General features: G+C 47.7%; 1 protein-coding gene across 2 annotated transcripts in view; it reads right to left on the bottom strand.

The window, feature by feature from the left end:
- Positions 1-6,978, bottom strand: part of TEX47 (testis expressed 47) — a 57,784-nt gene extending 50,806 nt beyond the window's left edge. The window contains exon 1 of one of the 2 annotated variants that reach the window (XM_077449332.1): positions 6,844-6,978. In XM_077449332.1, coding sequence (XP_077305458.1) covers positions 6,844-6,930 — 87 coding nt within the window. In that variant the 5' untranslated portion in view covers positions 6,931-6,978. The remainder of the gene's footprint in view (positions 1-6,843) is intronic. The other variant, XM_077449333.1, reaches the window with a different exon arrangement.
- Between the last annotated feature and the right edge of the window lie 9,255 nt (positions 6,979-16,233).

The raw sequence follows: 16,233 nt of genomic DNA, 5'->3' as shown, positions 1-16,233 counted from the left end.
TATTATGCTATTGTCCAGGTGGTGGGACTACGTGCTACCCCCTAATAATTACCCCGTGGCCGCAAATTCGACCTAAAGGTTTGCGAAATTCGCCTCCCATTGAAGTCAATGGAGCCCGCGGCGAACGGTCGTTTTCGCGAACGTTTGTGTCCGTTCGCGTTTCGCGTTCGCGAAACGTCCCGTCGGAAGTTCGTCCATCACTAGCCGGGACCTCACTCCGGTCTTTTGTCTGCCCCCACCCCACGTAGGCCGTGGCGTTCCCCCAGAAGTCGGGGCGATACGCATACGAAGACAGTGTCTTCACCTTAGTTTTTTTTTTGCCCCGTTCCTTATACGGGGTGCTGAGGTGCTCCCGGGCTTAGCCCCCCACCTCTCTCTCACCCATCCTTCCCCCCTCTTGCCTCCCTTTCCCACTTACCTCTTTCCAGTTTTATCCCGCACCCCCTACCTGTCCTTTCAACCCCTACCGTCCCTACCCGTTCCCATCCTTAGACATGGCGGTGGATTCCATCAAAATTGTGTCTCTGAATGCCAAAGGTCTGAATACCCCCGAGAAAAGGCGGATGCTGTTGCATGACCTTAAAAAGGCGCGTGCAGACGTCGTCTTTATTCAAGAAACTCACTTTAGGGATGACAGGCTTCCCCTGCTCCGGAACAGACACTTCCCCAGGGTATACCACTCCACCAACTCCTCCTCCAAATCTAGGGGGGTGTCCATCCTGATCTCGGGCAAACTGCCTTGGCAATGCCGAGCGGTTACCACAGACCCGGAGGGACGCTTTCTTTTTGTGCAAGGCCTGATAGGAGATATGCAATTTACACTAGCTTCTCTCTATGCACCCAATGTCCTCCAAGACAGATTTCTCAAACGCATCTTATCACGCTTAATGGATATTAAGTCGGGCCAATTGATCCTGGGCGGTGACTTCAATGTCCCGCTCTCTCCCTCCTCGGATACATCCTCGGGACACTCCGTGATATCGCCCTCCTGTCGGAAACAGATTGCTCAAACACTGCGCGACGCCCGGTTGTGGGATGTGTGGCGCCTACATCACCCCGATGAAAGAGACTACACTTTCTACTCTACACCACACAGAGTCTATTCTAGAATAGACTTCTTCCTGGTACCGCACGACCAACTGCACTTAGTGTCCTCTACCTCTCTGGGGCAGATCACATGGTCGGATCATGCCCCTATTTATATGACTTACTCCCTCAGTGACCACCCATCACCTAGATCTCTTTTCTGGCGGCTCAACGAAAGCCTGCTACAAATACCCGAGATTTTTGCCGATGTTGCTAAAGAGCTTGACCTGTATTTTAGGGACAATGCCACCCCGGGCTGCGACCCTGGAATTCTCTGGGAGGCCCATAAACCGGTTATCCGAGGTATATTTATCAAACATGGGGCCCGCCTTAAAAAACAAAGAACTGAACAACTCACACACCTGCTTGCCCAGTTGGCCTCGGTGGAAGCCCAACATAAACAGGTACCTACGCAACCCTTGGAAGCGGAGTTGTTGGCGCTCCGCATGCAAGTAACAGAACTTCTCCGCTATAAAGCGAAGGCGGCGGTACAATTCTCCAGGCGCATGGCCTACGAAAGTGGTGATAAATGCGGGAAACTGTTGGCCAGATCAGTTAGGGATACCAAATCGGCCTCATATATCCCACAGGTGGTTAATTCGCAGAGCCAGAGGGTATCTACCCCAACGCAGATCTCAGCCTCCTTTCGGGACTTCTATATGGGTCTCTATAACCTGCCGGATTCCTCCCGTAGCCAATCACAAATAACCGATTACCTCGCAAATTCTCAACTCCCCTCACTTCCGCAGGAGACGCGGGTTCTTTTAGAAGAGCCCATCACCCTAGCGGAACTGCAGGGGGCAGTCAACACATTGAAAGCGGATAAGGCGCCTGGGCCGGATGGTCTTACCGCCCAGTACTATAAAGCCCTTTTTCCAATACTGGGCCCGCGTCTGGTGACCTTTTTTAATGCGCTAGGGGCGGACACATCCTTCCAGGGAGACACTCTGCGCGCACACATATCTCTGATCCCTAAAGACGGGAAGGACCCGAGCCACTGTGGTAGCTATAGACCGATCTCCCTCCTCAACCTAGATCTAAAACTCTTCTCCAAGATCGTGGCCACCAGACTAGCACAGCACATCCAGTCTCTTGTTCATCTGGATCAGGTGGGTTTTATACCTACCAGAGAAGCAAGAGACAACACTATTAAAGTGTTAAATCTACTCCACGTTGCAGAAGCCCAAAAAATCCCCTGTGTGTTGGTTAATACTGATGCTGAAAAGGCTTTTGACAGGGTAAATTGGCGCTATATGTTCTCTGTCCTTCGCCACATAGGTTTGGGTGACAAAATGTTGCGGTGGATCACTAATATTTACTCAACCCCCACAGCCCAAGTCAAAGCTAACGGAGTCCTTTCGAGCCCCTTCCCCATTCGAAATGGGACGAGACAGGGATGCCCCCTGTCGCCCCTGCTTTTCGCCCTCTCTCTGGAACCGTTTCTATGTACTATCCGAAATAACCCTGATATATCAGGAATACGGTCAGGCACCTCCCATTACAAAATATCGGCGTATGCTGACGATCTTTTGTTCTCCCTGACCAATCCCAGCATTTCCCTACCGAACCTTCTCAAGGAGTTCCACCTATATGGTGAGATCTCCCACCTGAAAATAAACTTTACTAAGTCCGAAGCGATGGGCATAGCAATCCAGCCCCGTACTCTTTCTGACCTGCAGGCCAATTTTAGTTTTAAATGGACCGACAAAGCTTTGACGTACTTAGGTACAAAAATTCCGGCTACTATTGCCCGGACGTTTGCCCTTAACTTTCCATCTCTGCTGACTAAGTCTCGGTTACTACTGGAGCAGTGGCAGGGAGGATTGCACTCCTGGTTTGGAAGATGCAACCTCCTAAAAATGTCTATCCTGCCCAAATTTATATACCTCCTTCAGGCCCTACCCATACATGTACCACCACTCTTCTTTAGGCAAGCACAGTCCCTCTTCTCTAAATTTGTCTGGGCACGTAAGAAGCCTCGACTGCGCCACGCGCAGCTGATACTTCCCAAGCATCAGGGGGGCCTAGCGCTCCCCGACATCCGCAACTACTACATGGCTTCTCATTTGGGAAGGATTGTTGACTGGAGACGTAACGGGGCATCCAAACTCTGGGTGCAGATCGAGCAGTCACAGACCACTATACCCTTGAAAGGAGCACTATGGTGTTATAGGGCCCTACCGACATCCCTGAAACTGCACCCCCTTATCGGGACGACGCTGAGACATAGTTATAGGGCCGCCACCAAAGCCTCTCTTATCTCGACGCTCTCTCCCCTGCTCCCCATATTGGGTCATCCGAGTTTTGAGCCGGGTCTCCACTATTCTACCTATGCAGCGTTAGTTGACTCCGCCCACGACCATGCAGCCAAATTTTTAGTGGGGGGCCAATGGCCCTCTCTGACGGAACTTACGGCGCCGTCGGGACCGTATGGTCTCCCGTTCTGGCCAGCCTTACAGTTACACCATTTCCTGCATTCACTACCACACCCCCGGGAATTTGCACAACATCTGACGTCATTTGAGCAATTGTGCTCGACGATGGATCCCCTGACCCATGTATTGTCTCAGACCTATGCCCTCTTATCCTCGCCTGCAGACCAGCCTGATTTGCCCTGTCTGGCCAAATGGGAGCGAGATCTTGACTGTCAATTTTCACCGCTACAAAAGAACCACATAGTCACTCTGGCCCTCAAATCTTCTCTTTGTACCAAAATTCAGGAATCAAACTTCAAGGTCCTCACCCGTTGGTACCTGACCCCCGCCAGGCTGAGCAGATGCTACCCTTCGTCCTCGGATCGGTGCTGGCGCTGTAATGAGGAGGAGGGTACACTGCTGCATATGTTCTGGTCTTGCCCCAGACTGCTGTCGTTCTGGGAGGGGGTGCGTTGCATCTCTCAGAGGTTTGCGGCCTACCCCATCCCGATGGACGCCGCCTTCTTTTTGCTCCATCTCTCAGTGACACCCCTTAAACAGTATCGGAAATCACTTATGTGCCATCTGCTAAATGCAGCTAAGGCATGTATCCCCCTTCATTGGAAACAAAGCTCTCCTCCGACAGTGGCACACTGGCTGCGGAAAGTGGAAGACATACGGAAATTGGAAGACCTAATTCTCACTTCACAACACAAACAAGAACAATACAAAAAAACTTGGGACATCTGGTGTTTGTTCATATTCTCCGCTGAAGGCCAATCCTTGCTTAAACCTTGATTCTCCCCCAACCCCCCCCCTGTGGGTCCGATGAATGCACCACCGCCATGTCTATTGATTTTTACTTCTCCAGTCTGTCATCCTCTCCTTTTCTCCTCTTGCTCCCCCCTCCCCTCCTCCCTTTTTTTTTGTCTCTCTTTTTCTCTCCCCCCTCTTCTGTCCCCGTCCCTCCCAAGTTCTTCCCCCTATACCCCTCCGGCAGCCCTGGGTTTTCTCCCCGTGACTAGTGGGGCGAGACTCAGGTGTTGTACCCCGTTTCTGTACCTCCTCAATGAGCCTTCACAACCCCAATCTCTACTTCAGACGACAGTAAGGACATCCTGTGTACCTTTTTGTTTTAACATGTCTTGCTCATTACATTGCTTGGATTGCTCCTATTCTTTTTTGTATCACATTGTTCTTTGTATTCCGGGCTCTATTCGGTCTGGTTGTTATTTCTGTTTGTATTATGGGGTACTTTTATGCCGGAAATAAATAAAAATTTATATTTGAAAAAAAAAAAAAATTACCCCCAGGTGGACTCTATTGACTAATTAGGTGACTTCTGAAGGCAGTTGGTTCCACTAGATTTTAGTTAGGGGTACCAGAGTAAAGGGGGCTGAATACAAATGCATACCATGCTTTTCAGATATTTATTTGAAAAAAAATAATTGTAAACCAAATGCAAAGATTTAAAAAAAAAACTTCTTTCCTGTTGTCATTATGGGGTATTGTTTGTAGAAATTTAAGGAAAATAATGAATTTAATCCATTTTGGAATAATGCTGTAATATAACAAAATGTGGAAAAAGTGAATACTTTCCAGATGCATTGTATAAGATGAATACACTTCAGTCTTAAAAATGAAAGTGTCATAATTAAATATACCTGTGGACATGAAATGGTTAACATCCAAAATCATACAGAACAGCTAAAGGCTTTTTAGTTTAGGATAGAGTAGAAAAGAATTACAACCCCCGTCAGTTTTTTTTTTTTTTTAATTCCTGTGTGTGTCCCTATTAGGGAGATTCACCCTCTCCTGTTGGCCCACAATTATCGTCCAACAAACATGAACATAGTGACGTACTATGTGGAATTTCAGCTTATAAGCGCCATCCTTTGGGCACCTTCTGCTAATGTCGTGTTTGGTGAGAATTGATTCCCGAGCATGCACGTTTGTACTTTGGACTTTTGTATGATGGACTTGTGTACACATGATAGGAAAATCTGACAACAGACCACTGTCCGCTGCCATCGAACATTTGTCGGCGGACAGTTAGACAACAATTGTCTGATGGAGCGTACTAACGGTCGGATTTTAGGCAAACAGTCTGTCATCATACCATTCTCTGCCGAAAATCCGATCGTGTGTACGAGGCTTTAGAGTGAAAGTAAATCCCAAATTTTGGGTTTTCACCAGAAAAAATTTCCCCAATGGGACGTTGATGACAAAAAAAAAAAACGACATAGGTTATAACCCTCCCTTGCATGCATCCGAAGTGAAAATAAATGTTTTGCTTTAGCACTCTTTAGCACTAGCAGTTGGAGGGAGGTAAAACCCCTTGGTTGAGCCACAATTTTAATGCCCACCAACTGCTAACCCCCTCTAGCTGCGGAGTCTGTACACATGACACTGCCACGATGCTTTGCTTGGCAACCGCAGCAGGAATTATACCTCCTGTTGCGTTTGGTCAACGTCATTAACCGCTTCAGCCCCAGAAGATTTTACCCCCCTCCTGATCAGAGCACTTTTTACGATTCGGCACTGCGTTGCTTTAACTGACAATTGCGACGTTGCAACCAAACAAAATGTACGTCCTTTTTTTTCCCACAAATAGAGCTTTCTTTTGGTGGCATTTGATCGCCTCTGCGGTTTTTATTTTTTGCCCTATAAACAAAAAAAGAGCGACAATTTTGAAAAAAAAAAAATATTTTTTACTTTTTGTTATAATAAATATCCCCCAAAAATATATAAAAAACATTTTTTTTCCTCAGTTTAGGCCGATACGTATTCTTCTACATATTTCGGCAGTCAAACCAACAAATGGCTGGTTCATGACAGATCACATGTGCAGCACCATGGCAACTGCAAATCAAACAGAAGCAAAGATGGCAGCTTTGTTGGCTGTAAAGGATAGGGGGGTTTAGTTCTTTATTTCTCCCCAAAATATTTTTATATCCCCCTCCCCACTTACCTGTATAGCTGGGTTGTGTAAAAAATAAACAAAATAAAAATCCTACTCACGTGCCTGGAGATCCAGCAATGATCTCCAGAGATCCGCCGCTATGTCGCAGCACCCCCAGATCCACAGCGCCATCTCTTTCCTGATGTCACCAGCTGTCACTTCTGGGTTGTGCCATGGCGCTGCGATGACATGGCACATCACCATTGGGGCCATTGCACAACCTGGCAGAGATGGACAACCCCCTCCAAAGGGAAGGAATTGATGACTGGTCACTATGGGCAACCCATCCAGACTTTCAGCCTAGAAGTCCTGTGGTTTTAGGTAAACCTGTCATGTCATACATGTAAGGGTGAAGAAAACGGGCAATAAAATCATTCAGACCATATGCTGTGTCTCCAGAACTGCAGTCAGCGCCGAGATATAAGGGAGTTCTGGGGTAGACAAGCGTCTGTGATGATGAGAAGCCATGCTGGCAGGATGCTGAGATACTCTGGGTACCCGAGGCAGTGCCAGCTCTCACCTGTGAAGGTGGAGCGGCCGTATCCTAGCAACCAAGGGAGACCGGTAAACATTTGGGAAGAGAATGGGAGGAACTGTTAGATTAATTATCACAGCAGAAGGATATGGATGAATAAGTGACAAGGGGGAATAAATTAAAAATGAGCATTAATAATGAATGTACATCACATCCTGCCATAAGTTTAAGGATTATTAACAAGGAACAAGAGATGGCTGCTCCGGTCTTCCTCACCTTTGGGCCACATTCATATGGGGCGTATTAAAGAGTTACGACCGTGCAAGGCCGTGTTTACCTCTCATGGGGACGGGCACGTGTTCCATACATAACAGAACATTTTCTGCGCTATGAATTGTCAATAAAACTTCAAATAGTGATAAGGACAATGAATGTGAACACCAGACTAAATGATATGCAAAGTCCCATAAATAATAACAGTCCAATAACGAAAACCTCTTGTTGGAACTGAAGGTAGTGAAAAAATCCATTGCTCAATATAAGTTCTACTTGCGCTTTAAATGTGGATATGGATGTCAAACGCAAAAGTGAATCACGCAGGTGCGCCTCCACCATGTACAAAAAATGGCTGCTTACCAGAAAGAATGGACTCTAATGCCCCGTACACATGGACGGATTTTCCGACGGAAAATGTTCGATGGGAGCCTTTTGTCAGAAATTCCGACCGTGTGTAGGCTCCATCGGACAATTTCCATCGGAATTTCCGTCACATAAAATTTGAGATCTGGTTCTCAAATTTTGCGGCAACAAAATCCGTTGTCGGAAATTCCGATCGTGTGTACACAAATCCGACGTACAAAGTTCCACGCATGCTCGGAATCAAGCAGAAGAGCAGCACTGGTTATTGAACTTAATTTTTCTCGGCTTGTCATACGTGTTGTACGTCACCGTATTCTTGACGTTCGCAATTTCCGACCAACTTTGTGTGACCGTGTGTATACAAGACAAGTTTGAGACAAAATCCGTCAGAAAAAAACATGGATTTTGTTGTCGGAATGTCTGATCGTGTGTACGGGGCATAAATTATAAGCGTCACGAGTGTAGTATGGAAAGATATCCCTTGAGATGGAAGTCCTTAACTCCTTTCTTTCCTTTGGGTGGAGACGCTCTCATAGGAGATGGTGGTTAATTAATCCAGCATATCATGCATGGAAATAAATCTAAAATATTACCATAGTGTAAAACTATGACACAGATACAGCCTACCAGTGTCTGTCAGATCCAGCCCCACCAGTGCCTGTGGATGCAGCCTGCCAGTGCCTGTCAGATGCAGCTTAACCAGTGCCTGTGGATGCAGCCTACCAGTGCCTGTGGATGCAGCCTTGCAAGTGCCTGTGGATGCAGCCTTGCAAGTGCCTGTGGATACAGCCTTGCAAGTGCCTGTCATATGAAGCTTTCCAGTGCCTGTGGATGCAGCCCCGCCAGTGCCTGTGGGATGCAGCCTCGCCAGTGCCTGTGGGATGCAGCCTCGCCAGTGCCTGTGGCTGCAGGCTCACCAGTGCCTATGGGATGCAGCCTTCCCAGTGCCTATCATATGCAGCCTGCTATTGCCTGTGCATACAGCCTTGCTATTGCCTGTGGATGCAGCCTCACCAGTGCCTGTCAGATACAGCCTTGCCAGTGCCTGTCAGATACAGCCTTGCCTGTGTCTGGATCAGAGCGGCGATCTCCTGCTGTGTCACAGAGCTGAATTTGAATTGCCCGGGCTGCAGTAACAATAATGTCCCGTCTCCTGGGATCACGTCACACTGATTCAATGTCCCGGCATTAGATCAGTGTGCCGTCTATAACAGGATGTGGGACATTGTTAATACGGCTCGGGTAATTCAGCTCCCTGACACACGGAGATCGTTGCTCTGTGAGGGGGAGGAGGAGGAAGGGGAGGACTCTGAGCCACCAGGATGTCCCCCCCCCCCGCAAATGGGTGGCACCCGGGGTGGACCTCACTCCTTTTTGGCTCCATTATCGGCACCTTTTCTCTTTTGGCCTGATACGGAAAACACATTTTCCGGCCGATATGCTTTGGCGGCCGAAATTTCGGTGCACCACTAGTGGCGTGAATTTTTATTCAGCCCCCTTAAACCTAAGTTCACACTGACAGCGGTATTGAACTCGCACGATTTTATGTCCGCATGTCAGTCCGACTTTGGGGGCAATCTCAGAGACATCTGTGCGGGTTGCTGCACAGATTGTCTATACAAATTGCACAACAAAGTCGACAAAAGTAGTACTGAAACTACTTATGGGAATTGGTGCGGCGCCGCAAAGTTGACTACGCACCGATTTGGACAGTGCTATTGCTGCCAATAGCTGCCGATTTGAACCTTGGCTTACTCTGATACCACTAATTAAAATCTGGTGGAACCAATTGCCTTCAGAAGTCACCTAATTAGTAAATAGAGTCCACCTCCAGGCTGGACCCTGGAATGTTGCCTCACACCAGAATTCTGCAATACCCCCTGCTTATGAGGCTATTTATGGGCTCCCCCACCTTCTGGGCACACCTCCTCAGGGATTAGTGGAAGTCCCATAAATATTCAGACTGCCATATGATATCCCACTGACTATTTCTCCCTGGGAATTATAGTCTATATGATGGTGACTGGATATTACCCATTCATGAGTTGAGTTGAGAGGAATCTTGATATAGTGAAGTCTTACCCCGTAGGGCCCCAACGTGCTTGGCAGAGTCCCTGGAGCAAAAACCCAGGGACTAGGAGGAGACAAGAGCAGGGAAGCAGCATGAAAGATGGAACCAGAAAGGCTACGCAGGAAAGGCTTGTGTGAAGAGTCAAGTTTCCAATTTCCTGCGAAAGCTTGACCACCACGCCGGGTCTTCTTAGGCACAGAGATGTGCAGGAGATCTCTTCTGCTCGATCTAAGTGATCTGCTCAGAACTTGTTTGTGGAAGCGTGAACAGAGGTAACTCGGAGCAAAGCTTCTCGTGATTTTAAACATGATACAACCTGCTTTAAACAGAGTACGATGGTAGACCGGCAGCCAGTGCAAGGCACAAAGAACGGGGGTGATATGATCCCTCAAAGGGACACCCATAAGTAGCCTTGCCGCAGCATTCTGTATGAGTTGAAGCTTCTGCACTATTTTCTTTGGCAATCTCAGATATAACGAGTTGCAATAGTCTAGGCAGCTGCCGATCGTGGCATACATGACGTTTTTCTTGTCCGGAAGATCCAGGTATTTGAACAACACCCTCTGGAGTTTTAGCTGCCAGTGGCATGCACCGACCATCTTATTTACCTGAGGGGCCAGGGTTAAGCCTGAGTCTAAGATGAATCCCAAGTTACGAACCTGGGAGGCCGCCTCCAGAGGAGAACCAAATGAGGGAGGCCAAGGCGGAATATCTGGAGGTATAGCCAAATCACTGGGTTTATACAGTAACATGCTCGTATACTCCATTGTCAACGATCATCCAGGTTTCCCCAAGATTTTAATATGGATCTCAAGGACCTCATAGGGGACCAAACAGTGGCTTATCATCCATAAGTGCAAAGTGTGCAATGCACACAGGCACTGAGGAAGATGGGGCCCACTTTGCTCCAACAGACACTGCATCCACAGATGAGACATGTTCCAGATGCTACTGCTGCATCTGTCATTAAGTACATACAGTGCTGCTAGGTTTATACATCCACCAACCTGAATACTCTTCCCTTAACCTCTTTCAGCACTCTTGATCATTGATCAACGCTGCCTGCAGAAAGATGCCTACAAGATGGAGGCAGAGCTGCTGGCCACTGATAAGTTCTGGCGGTATTGGATCTCATTGCCCGAGTTCGGAGATCCCGTTGGCAGTGATGCCGGCTGCAAGAGTTCACTCTGAGAGAGATGGAGGGAGGAGAATCAAGGCCAGCGGTGTATCAACTCAGCGGCGCTGTATGTACTTAGTGAAAGGCGGATGTGTGGGGAGGTCATTTGGAGGGTACTGCTGCTGTGTGCCTGTAGCCAGCGTCAGTTGCTCCATGCATGCCACTGCCCTGTAGCCTTTGTCGTGCTAGAGCAATGACTTAGGGCTTGTTCACACCATGTACTCATCTGCACTTCTTCCTGCACTACCCATCATCATACACTCAGCACTCCTCTCCTGCACATACTACCCACTGCCATACACTACGCACTCTTCTCCTGCATATACTACCCACCACCATACACTCCGCACACCTTTCCTGCACATTCTAACCAACCCCCAAACACTTTGCACTTCTCTCGTACACATACTACCCACCTCCATGCACTCTGCACTCCTCTCCTGCACATACTACCCACCATCATACACTCCGCACTCCTCTCCTGAACATACTACCCACCGCCCTACACTCTGCACTCCTCTCCTGCAAATACTACCCACCGCCATACACTCCGCACTCTTCTCCTGAATATACTACCCACCGCCATACACTCTGCGCTCCTCTCCTGCAATTACTGTCCACCATTTCACCCTAATCAGTCCTCTTCTATACATAATGTCTTACACTCTACACTCCTTTCCTTTGCATACTCTTTGCAGTGAAATTAATGCCACACACATAAAATACATTCTACAATGGATTGTTGAATGCACAACGAAAAAGGTGTCCTTGGAACTTTTTGGAAATGTTGGCAACTATGTCCTGCGTCGAAAGGAAATCTCCCATGCCACTGAGCTTTGCCTGAATTGAGGTCTGTGAATTTAGGGGGGGGGGGGGGTGGAAATTGTGCAGACTGTGACAGACTGGGGTGGAGGTAATGATTGTACCGGGTACAGATTGACTTGGGGGGGATATTGTACTTAGGAACAGAATGACCTGGGGGGGGGGGGGGGGGGTGATATTGTGCAGAGATTTCTCAATCCGCCTAATTTGTGTAGATGAAGGAATCTGTTGCGCACTGACTGAACGAAGAAAAAAAGAAAACCATCTATGGCCAGCTTAACAGAGTCCTGCACTACATACACTATTGTATATTACACACTCCTGCATTGTATACACTATATTGTACATTACTGCTCATTGCTAAGCAGTTTCTGACTATTTTTATGACGTTCTTCTTTAACCACTTAATTTGCACCAATTTGCAGCCAAAGGGCCAAGCCCCTTTTTGCGATTCCGCACTGCGTTGCTTTAACTGACAATTGCTCAGTCGTGTGACGTGGCTCCAAAACAAAATTGGTGTCCTTTTTTCCCCACAAATAGAGATTTCTTTTGGTGGTATTTGATCACCTCTGTAGTTTTTATTTTTTGCGCTATAAACAAAAATAGAGCGTCAATTTTGAAAAAAATTCAATATTTTTTACTTTTTGCTATAATAAATATCCCCAAAAAATATATAAAAAAACATTTTTTTCCCTCAGTTTAGGCCGATACATATTCTTCTACATATTTTTGGTAAAAAAAACGCAATTAGCGTTTACAAAATAGGGGATCATTTTTATAGCATTTTTATTAATATTTTTTTTTTACTAGTAATGGCGGCGATCAGAGATTTTTATTGTGACTGCAACATTATGGCCGACACATCGGAAATTGTTGACACATTTTTGGGACCATTGTCATTTATACAGCAATCAGTGCTATTTAAATGCACTGATTCCTGTGTAAATGACACTGGCAGCGAAGGAGTTAACCACTAGGGGGCGAGGAGGGGTTATGTATGATGTTATGTGGGTTTTTTTATTGTAGGGGGCGTGGCCTGGCATGTGAAATCACTGATCGTCCTTCCCTATAAAAGGGAACAGACAATCGGTGACAGCCACAGTAGGAAGCACGAGGAGAGGTTTGTTTACACAGACCTCTCCTCCTCATTCTTTAGCTCTGTTACCCGAACGTGGGACACCAGTGGCGATCGGGTCCGCTGGTCCCACGGGCCACGGTCACGGAGCTCAGGACCGGGCCGGGTACTTAAAGAGCAACGTACTGGTACGTGCTTGTGCCCAGCTGTGCCATTCTGCTGACGTATATGTGCAGGAAGCGGTCCTTAAGTGGTTAAGGTAGGTTCAAAGTGTTAGCTCTAATGGCAGTGTTTCATTTTTACAATAATGATTGTGCTGAGGTTTATACATGTTTGTGAGACTCTGGCTTGTGGGACAGCAATTTCAGCATATTTTATGAGTACAAGAAGACTTTTGTTTTCTTTAACTGGAGCACCCTGGTGTTCAGGCAGGGTTGCTCCTAAATTTACATGCCAGGTGTAGTTACATTGACCTATTGTTAGGGATCAATTGATTTCACCCTAAGGCCGGGTTCACACTGCTGCGATGCGGGAACGCCGCGAATCCGCGGCGTTTTCCCGCATCGCATTACTCCCGCCGGCAGTTCACACTGCCCTATGCGGACGGCTGGGAGTGTCAATGATATGTTAATGACACCCCCAGATCCGTCCGCATATCGCAGTGCGATCTGCCGACTCGCACAGGAATCGGATCGCATGGTGTGAACCCCCATGCGATCCGATTCTGTTGCGGACCAAAAAAAGGGTCCCATGCGAGTTTGCTGCGGGACCGATGCGAATTCAGCCATACTATCTGTATGGCTGTACTCGCATCGCTACGGAGATCGGATGTGATTTGCGGTGCGAATCACATCCGGATCTCCCCCCGCAGCAGTGTGAACCCAGCCTAAGCCTGGAATTGCTGCACTTTTTTCTTTTGCTGCTAGGTGGCCGGGTGACATTAGATAAGACAAGGGCAAAGCAAGGACAAATTAGGAGTACATGGGGTATCTCAACCAATGGGAAGGAGTTTTCTTGGACTCCCTTGGCCTGCTGGGAGAACATATATATTTTAGTGGGGTCAGGTGATCGGTGTTCTGTGCCTCCTGGACAGCTGTCTGGATGTGTGCTGTATTGCCCGGGCTGCTAAGACGGTTTGTGGGATCGTGCTGACCTGTTGCTGTATAATGCACCTTATTGTTTCAGCACTGTATTTGTTTTATCACTTTATCATATTGATATTGCAGCATATCCTTAGCACCTTATACAGTGAGTTATTGTTAGCACTTTATAGCGCAGCACCAGATTTAAAGAGGAAGTAAACCCTGATGGGTTTAGTTCCTCTTTGTCTCCCTGCAAAGGTAAAGCATAATGGGCTACTATGCATCGCATAGTAGCCCATTGTGTGTCACTTACCCGACACAGGAGCCAGCGATGTCACCGCTGTCCCCTGTAGTCCGGAGCATCCATCTTCTTCCTGGTATCGCTGCTCCGGCCACTCACAGCGCCGGAGCAGCAATGATGTCACTCCCTCGCATGCGCACAGGAGCCGCCACTAATGGCATATCGCCGTTAGCAGCGGCATGCCGCTAGCAGCTATAGTGTGCCTGCGTGCCACTGTCTACGGCGCATGCGCCGTAGACAGCTGTCACTGTCTTTTAGTAAATATCTACTAAACCATGTAGGTTTAGGAGATATTTCTTGGACCTACAGGTAAGCCTTAATCTAGGCTTACATGTAGGTCAAAGTGGTTTGTAAGGGTTTACAACCACTACATACAGTGTGGGATGCCATCTGTGCACAGGGGCCTGTTGTGCCTGCAATAACAGTACAGGGTATCTACAGGAACAAACTAAAGCCAGCCATACATGGATCGAAATTCAGCCAGTTCAACAGGAACTGCTCAAATTTTGATCCATGTATGGGTACTGTTAAGGTCCAGATGTGGAGCCCGACTTGTAGGAGGAGACCTCTCTTACAGCGCTGGTTCAGGAGCCGCTGGAATGGGAACAGCGGTCTCGAGAGCACAGTGGGTAGGAGGGTCTGCTGGATAGGGCCGCTGGAGCTGGTAGAAGAGCGGAGATCCCTCTGAAGGCTGAGTGGACTGCGGTTTGCTGGAAGCAGGCAGTAGCTTCAGAAGCCGAAGATTGGAACTGGCAGCAGGCTGGAGAAGAGTCAGACGGTCCGGGTCAGAAGGTAAGCAGACTGGTGGTAACGTAAGGCAGAAGAGGTGTCGGTAAGCAGGCAGAGGTCGGCAACGGAATCACAAGCAGAAGAGGTTTCGAGGTCAGGCAGGCCGGGTCGGGATTGGAGAAGGCAGAGAAGTCAAGCAAGCCGGGTCGATAACGGTAGCAGGTAATCAGGTTCAGGATCAGGTATTCAAAGGTAACCGGGTTCAGGATCAGATATTCAGACACACGGAAGCTGAGACGAAACAGCGCCGCACAGGCGCACTTGAGGGTCCTTTAAACGCTCAGTGGCGGGAAGGAGCGCACGCACGCCACGCACGACCACGTGAACGAGCGCGCGTACGAATCGCCACTCGCGAACGTGCACACTAACGCGTAAACGAACGCGTACGCGAACGCGTACGCGAACGCGCAGAAGACACACGCCGACGCCTGTGTGCACGCAGCTGTACCTGTCTGTTGCTGGTAAGTTCCTGACAGGTACTGTGGTTGTACAAATGTCGGTCTACTGCCCTGTCAGTTTTTCCCCACTTGATCAGTGCTGCAGGCTACACCCCACAATGCTAATCAGTGTATTCTGACAGCTGAAAGTCTCGCTGCTATAACAATACAATAGCTCAGCGGGAGGATTCCTCCATTCAAACTGAATGTGTGGAAGGGAGAATCAAGTCAACCCCAGTGGGTTGAATGAAAACAACTGACTCATCTATGGGCTGCCTAAGAAATCACTGGGCCCCATAACAACATTTTTGTTGGTCCTTCTTAGTGGCAGGAAACCTACTGTATAATGCAAGCCCAGTGATCAGGTCCTCTCCTTTAACCGCTTTTAGCCTGTAGGCAATATATATATATAATATGGTCTTGGGTTGATGTGGTCCAGGCTCTCTTGTGTTATTGAGGAGCCCAGTACCGATGCAACCGCTCAGGTCACAATCTCTGTGAAGAGTGGAAGAAATGGAAGTATCTTCTGCGACGTCAGAAACCAGAAGCGACAAGGGTTTAGTCACTCCCGGTTTTGGTGTGTTTATTGCTATAAGCATCTATTCAAACTGATATCCTACTTTCCTGGCATTTTAGAGCCTCAAGAAATGAGATCAGGTTGTCAGTACAGCAGGATTGGTCAATTTATAAATACAGTGGGCATAGAAAAGAATAACCCCTTTAAAATAATCAAATTTTCTTGCTTTGCAGCCTGAAATGAAGACACCGTTTTTGTTTTTTCCAGCTGTGTTTACTCAATGTATAACATCCAAGTGAAAGAGAAAAACATCAACATGTCAGAAAAAAATGAAAAAAGTATCAAAAACAGAAATACAGAGTTGGAAAAAGAATCACCCCCTCCTA

This window comes from Lithobates pipiens, unplaced genomic scaffold (assembly GCF_037356315.1).
Source record: "Lithobates pipiens isolate NorthernLeopardFrog02 unplaced genomic scaffold, aLitPip1_a1.2 Scaffold_22, whole genome shotgun sequence".
Lineage (NCBI taxonomy): Eukaryota > Metazoa > Chordata > Amphibia > Anura > Ranidae > Lithobates > Lithobates pipiens.
This window is presented reverse-complemented; position numbering and strand designations above follow the sequence as displayed.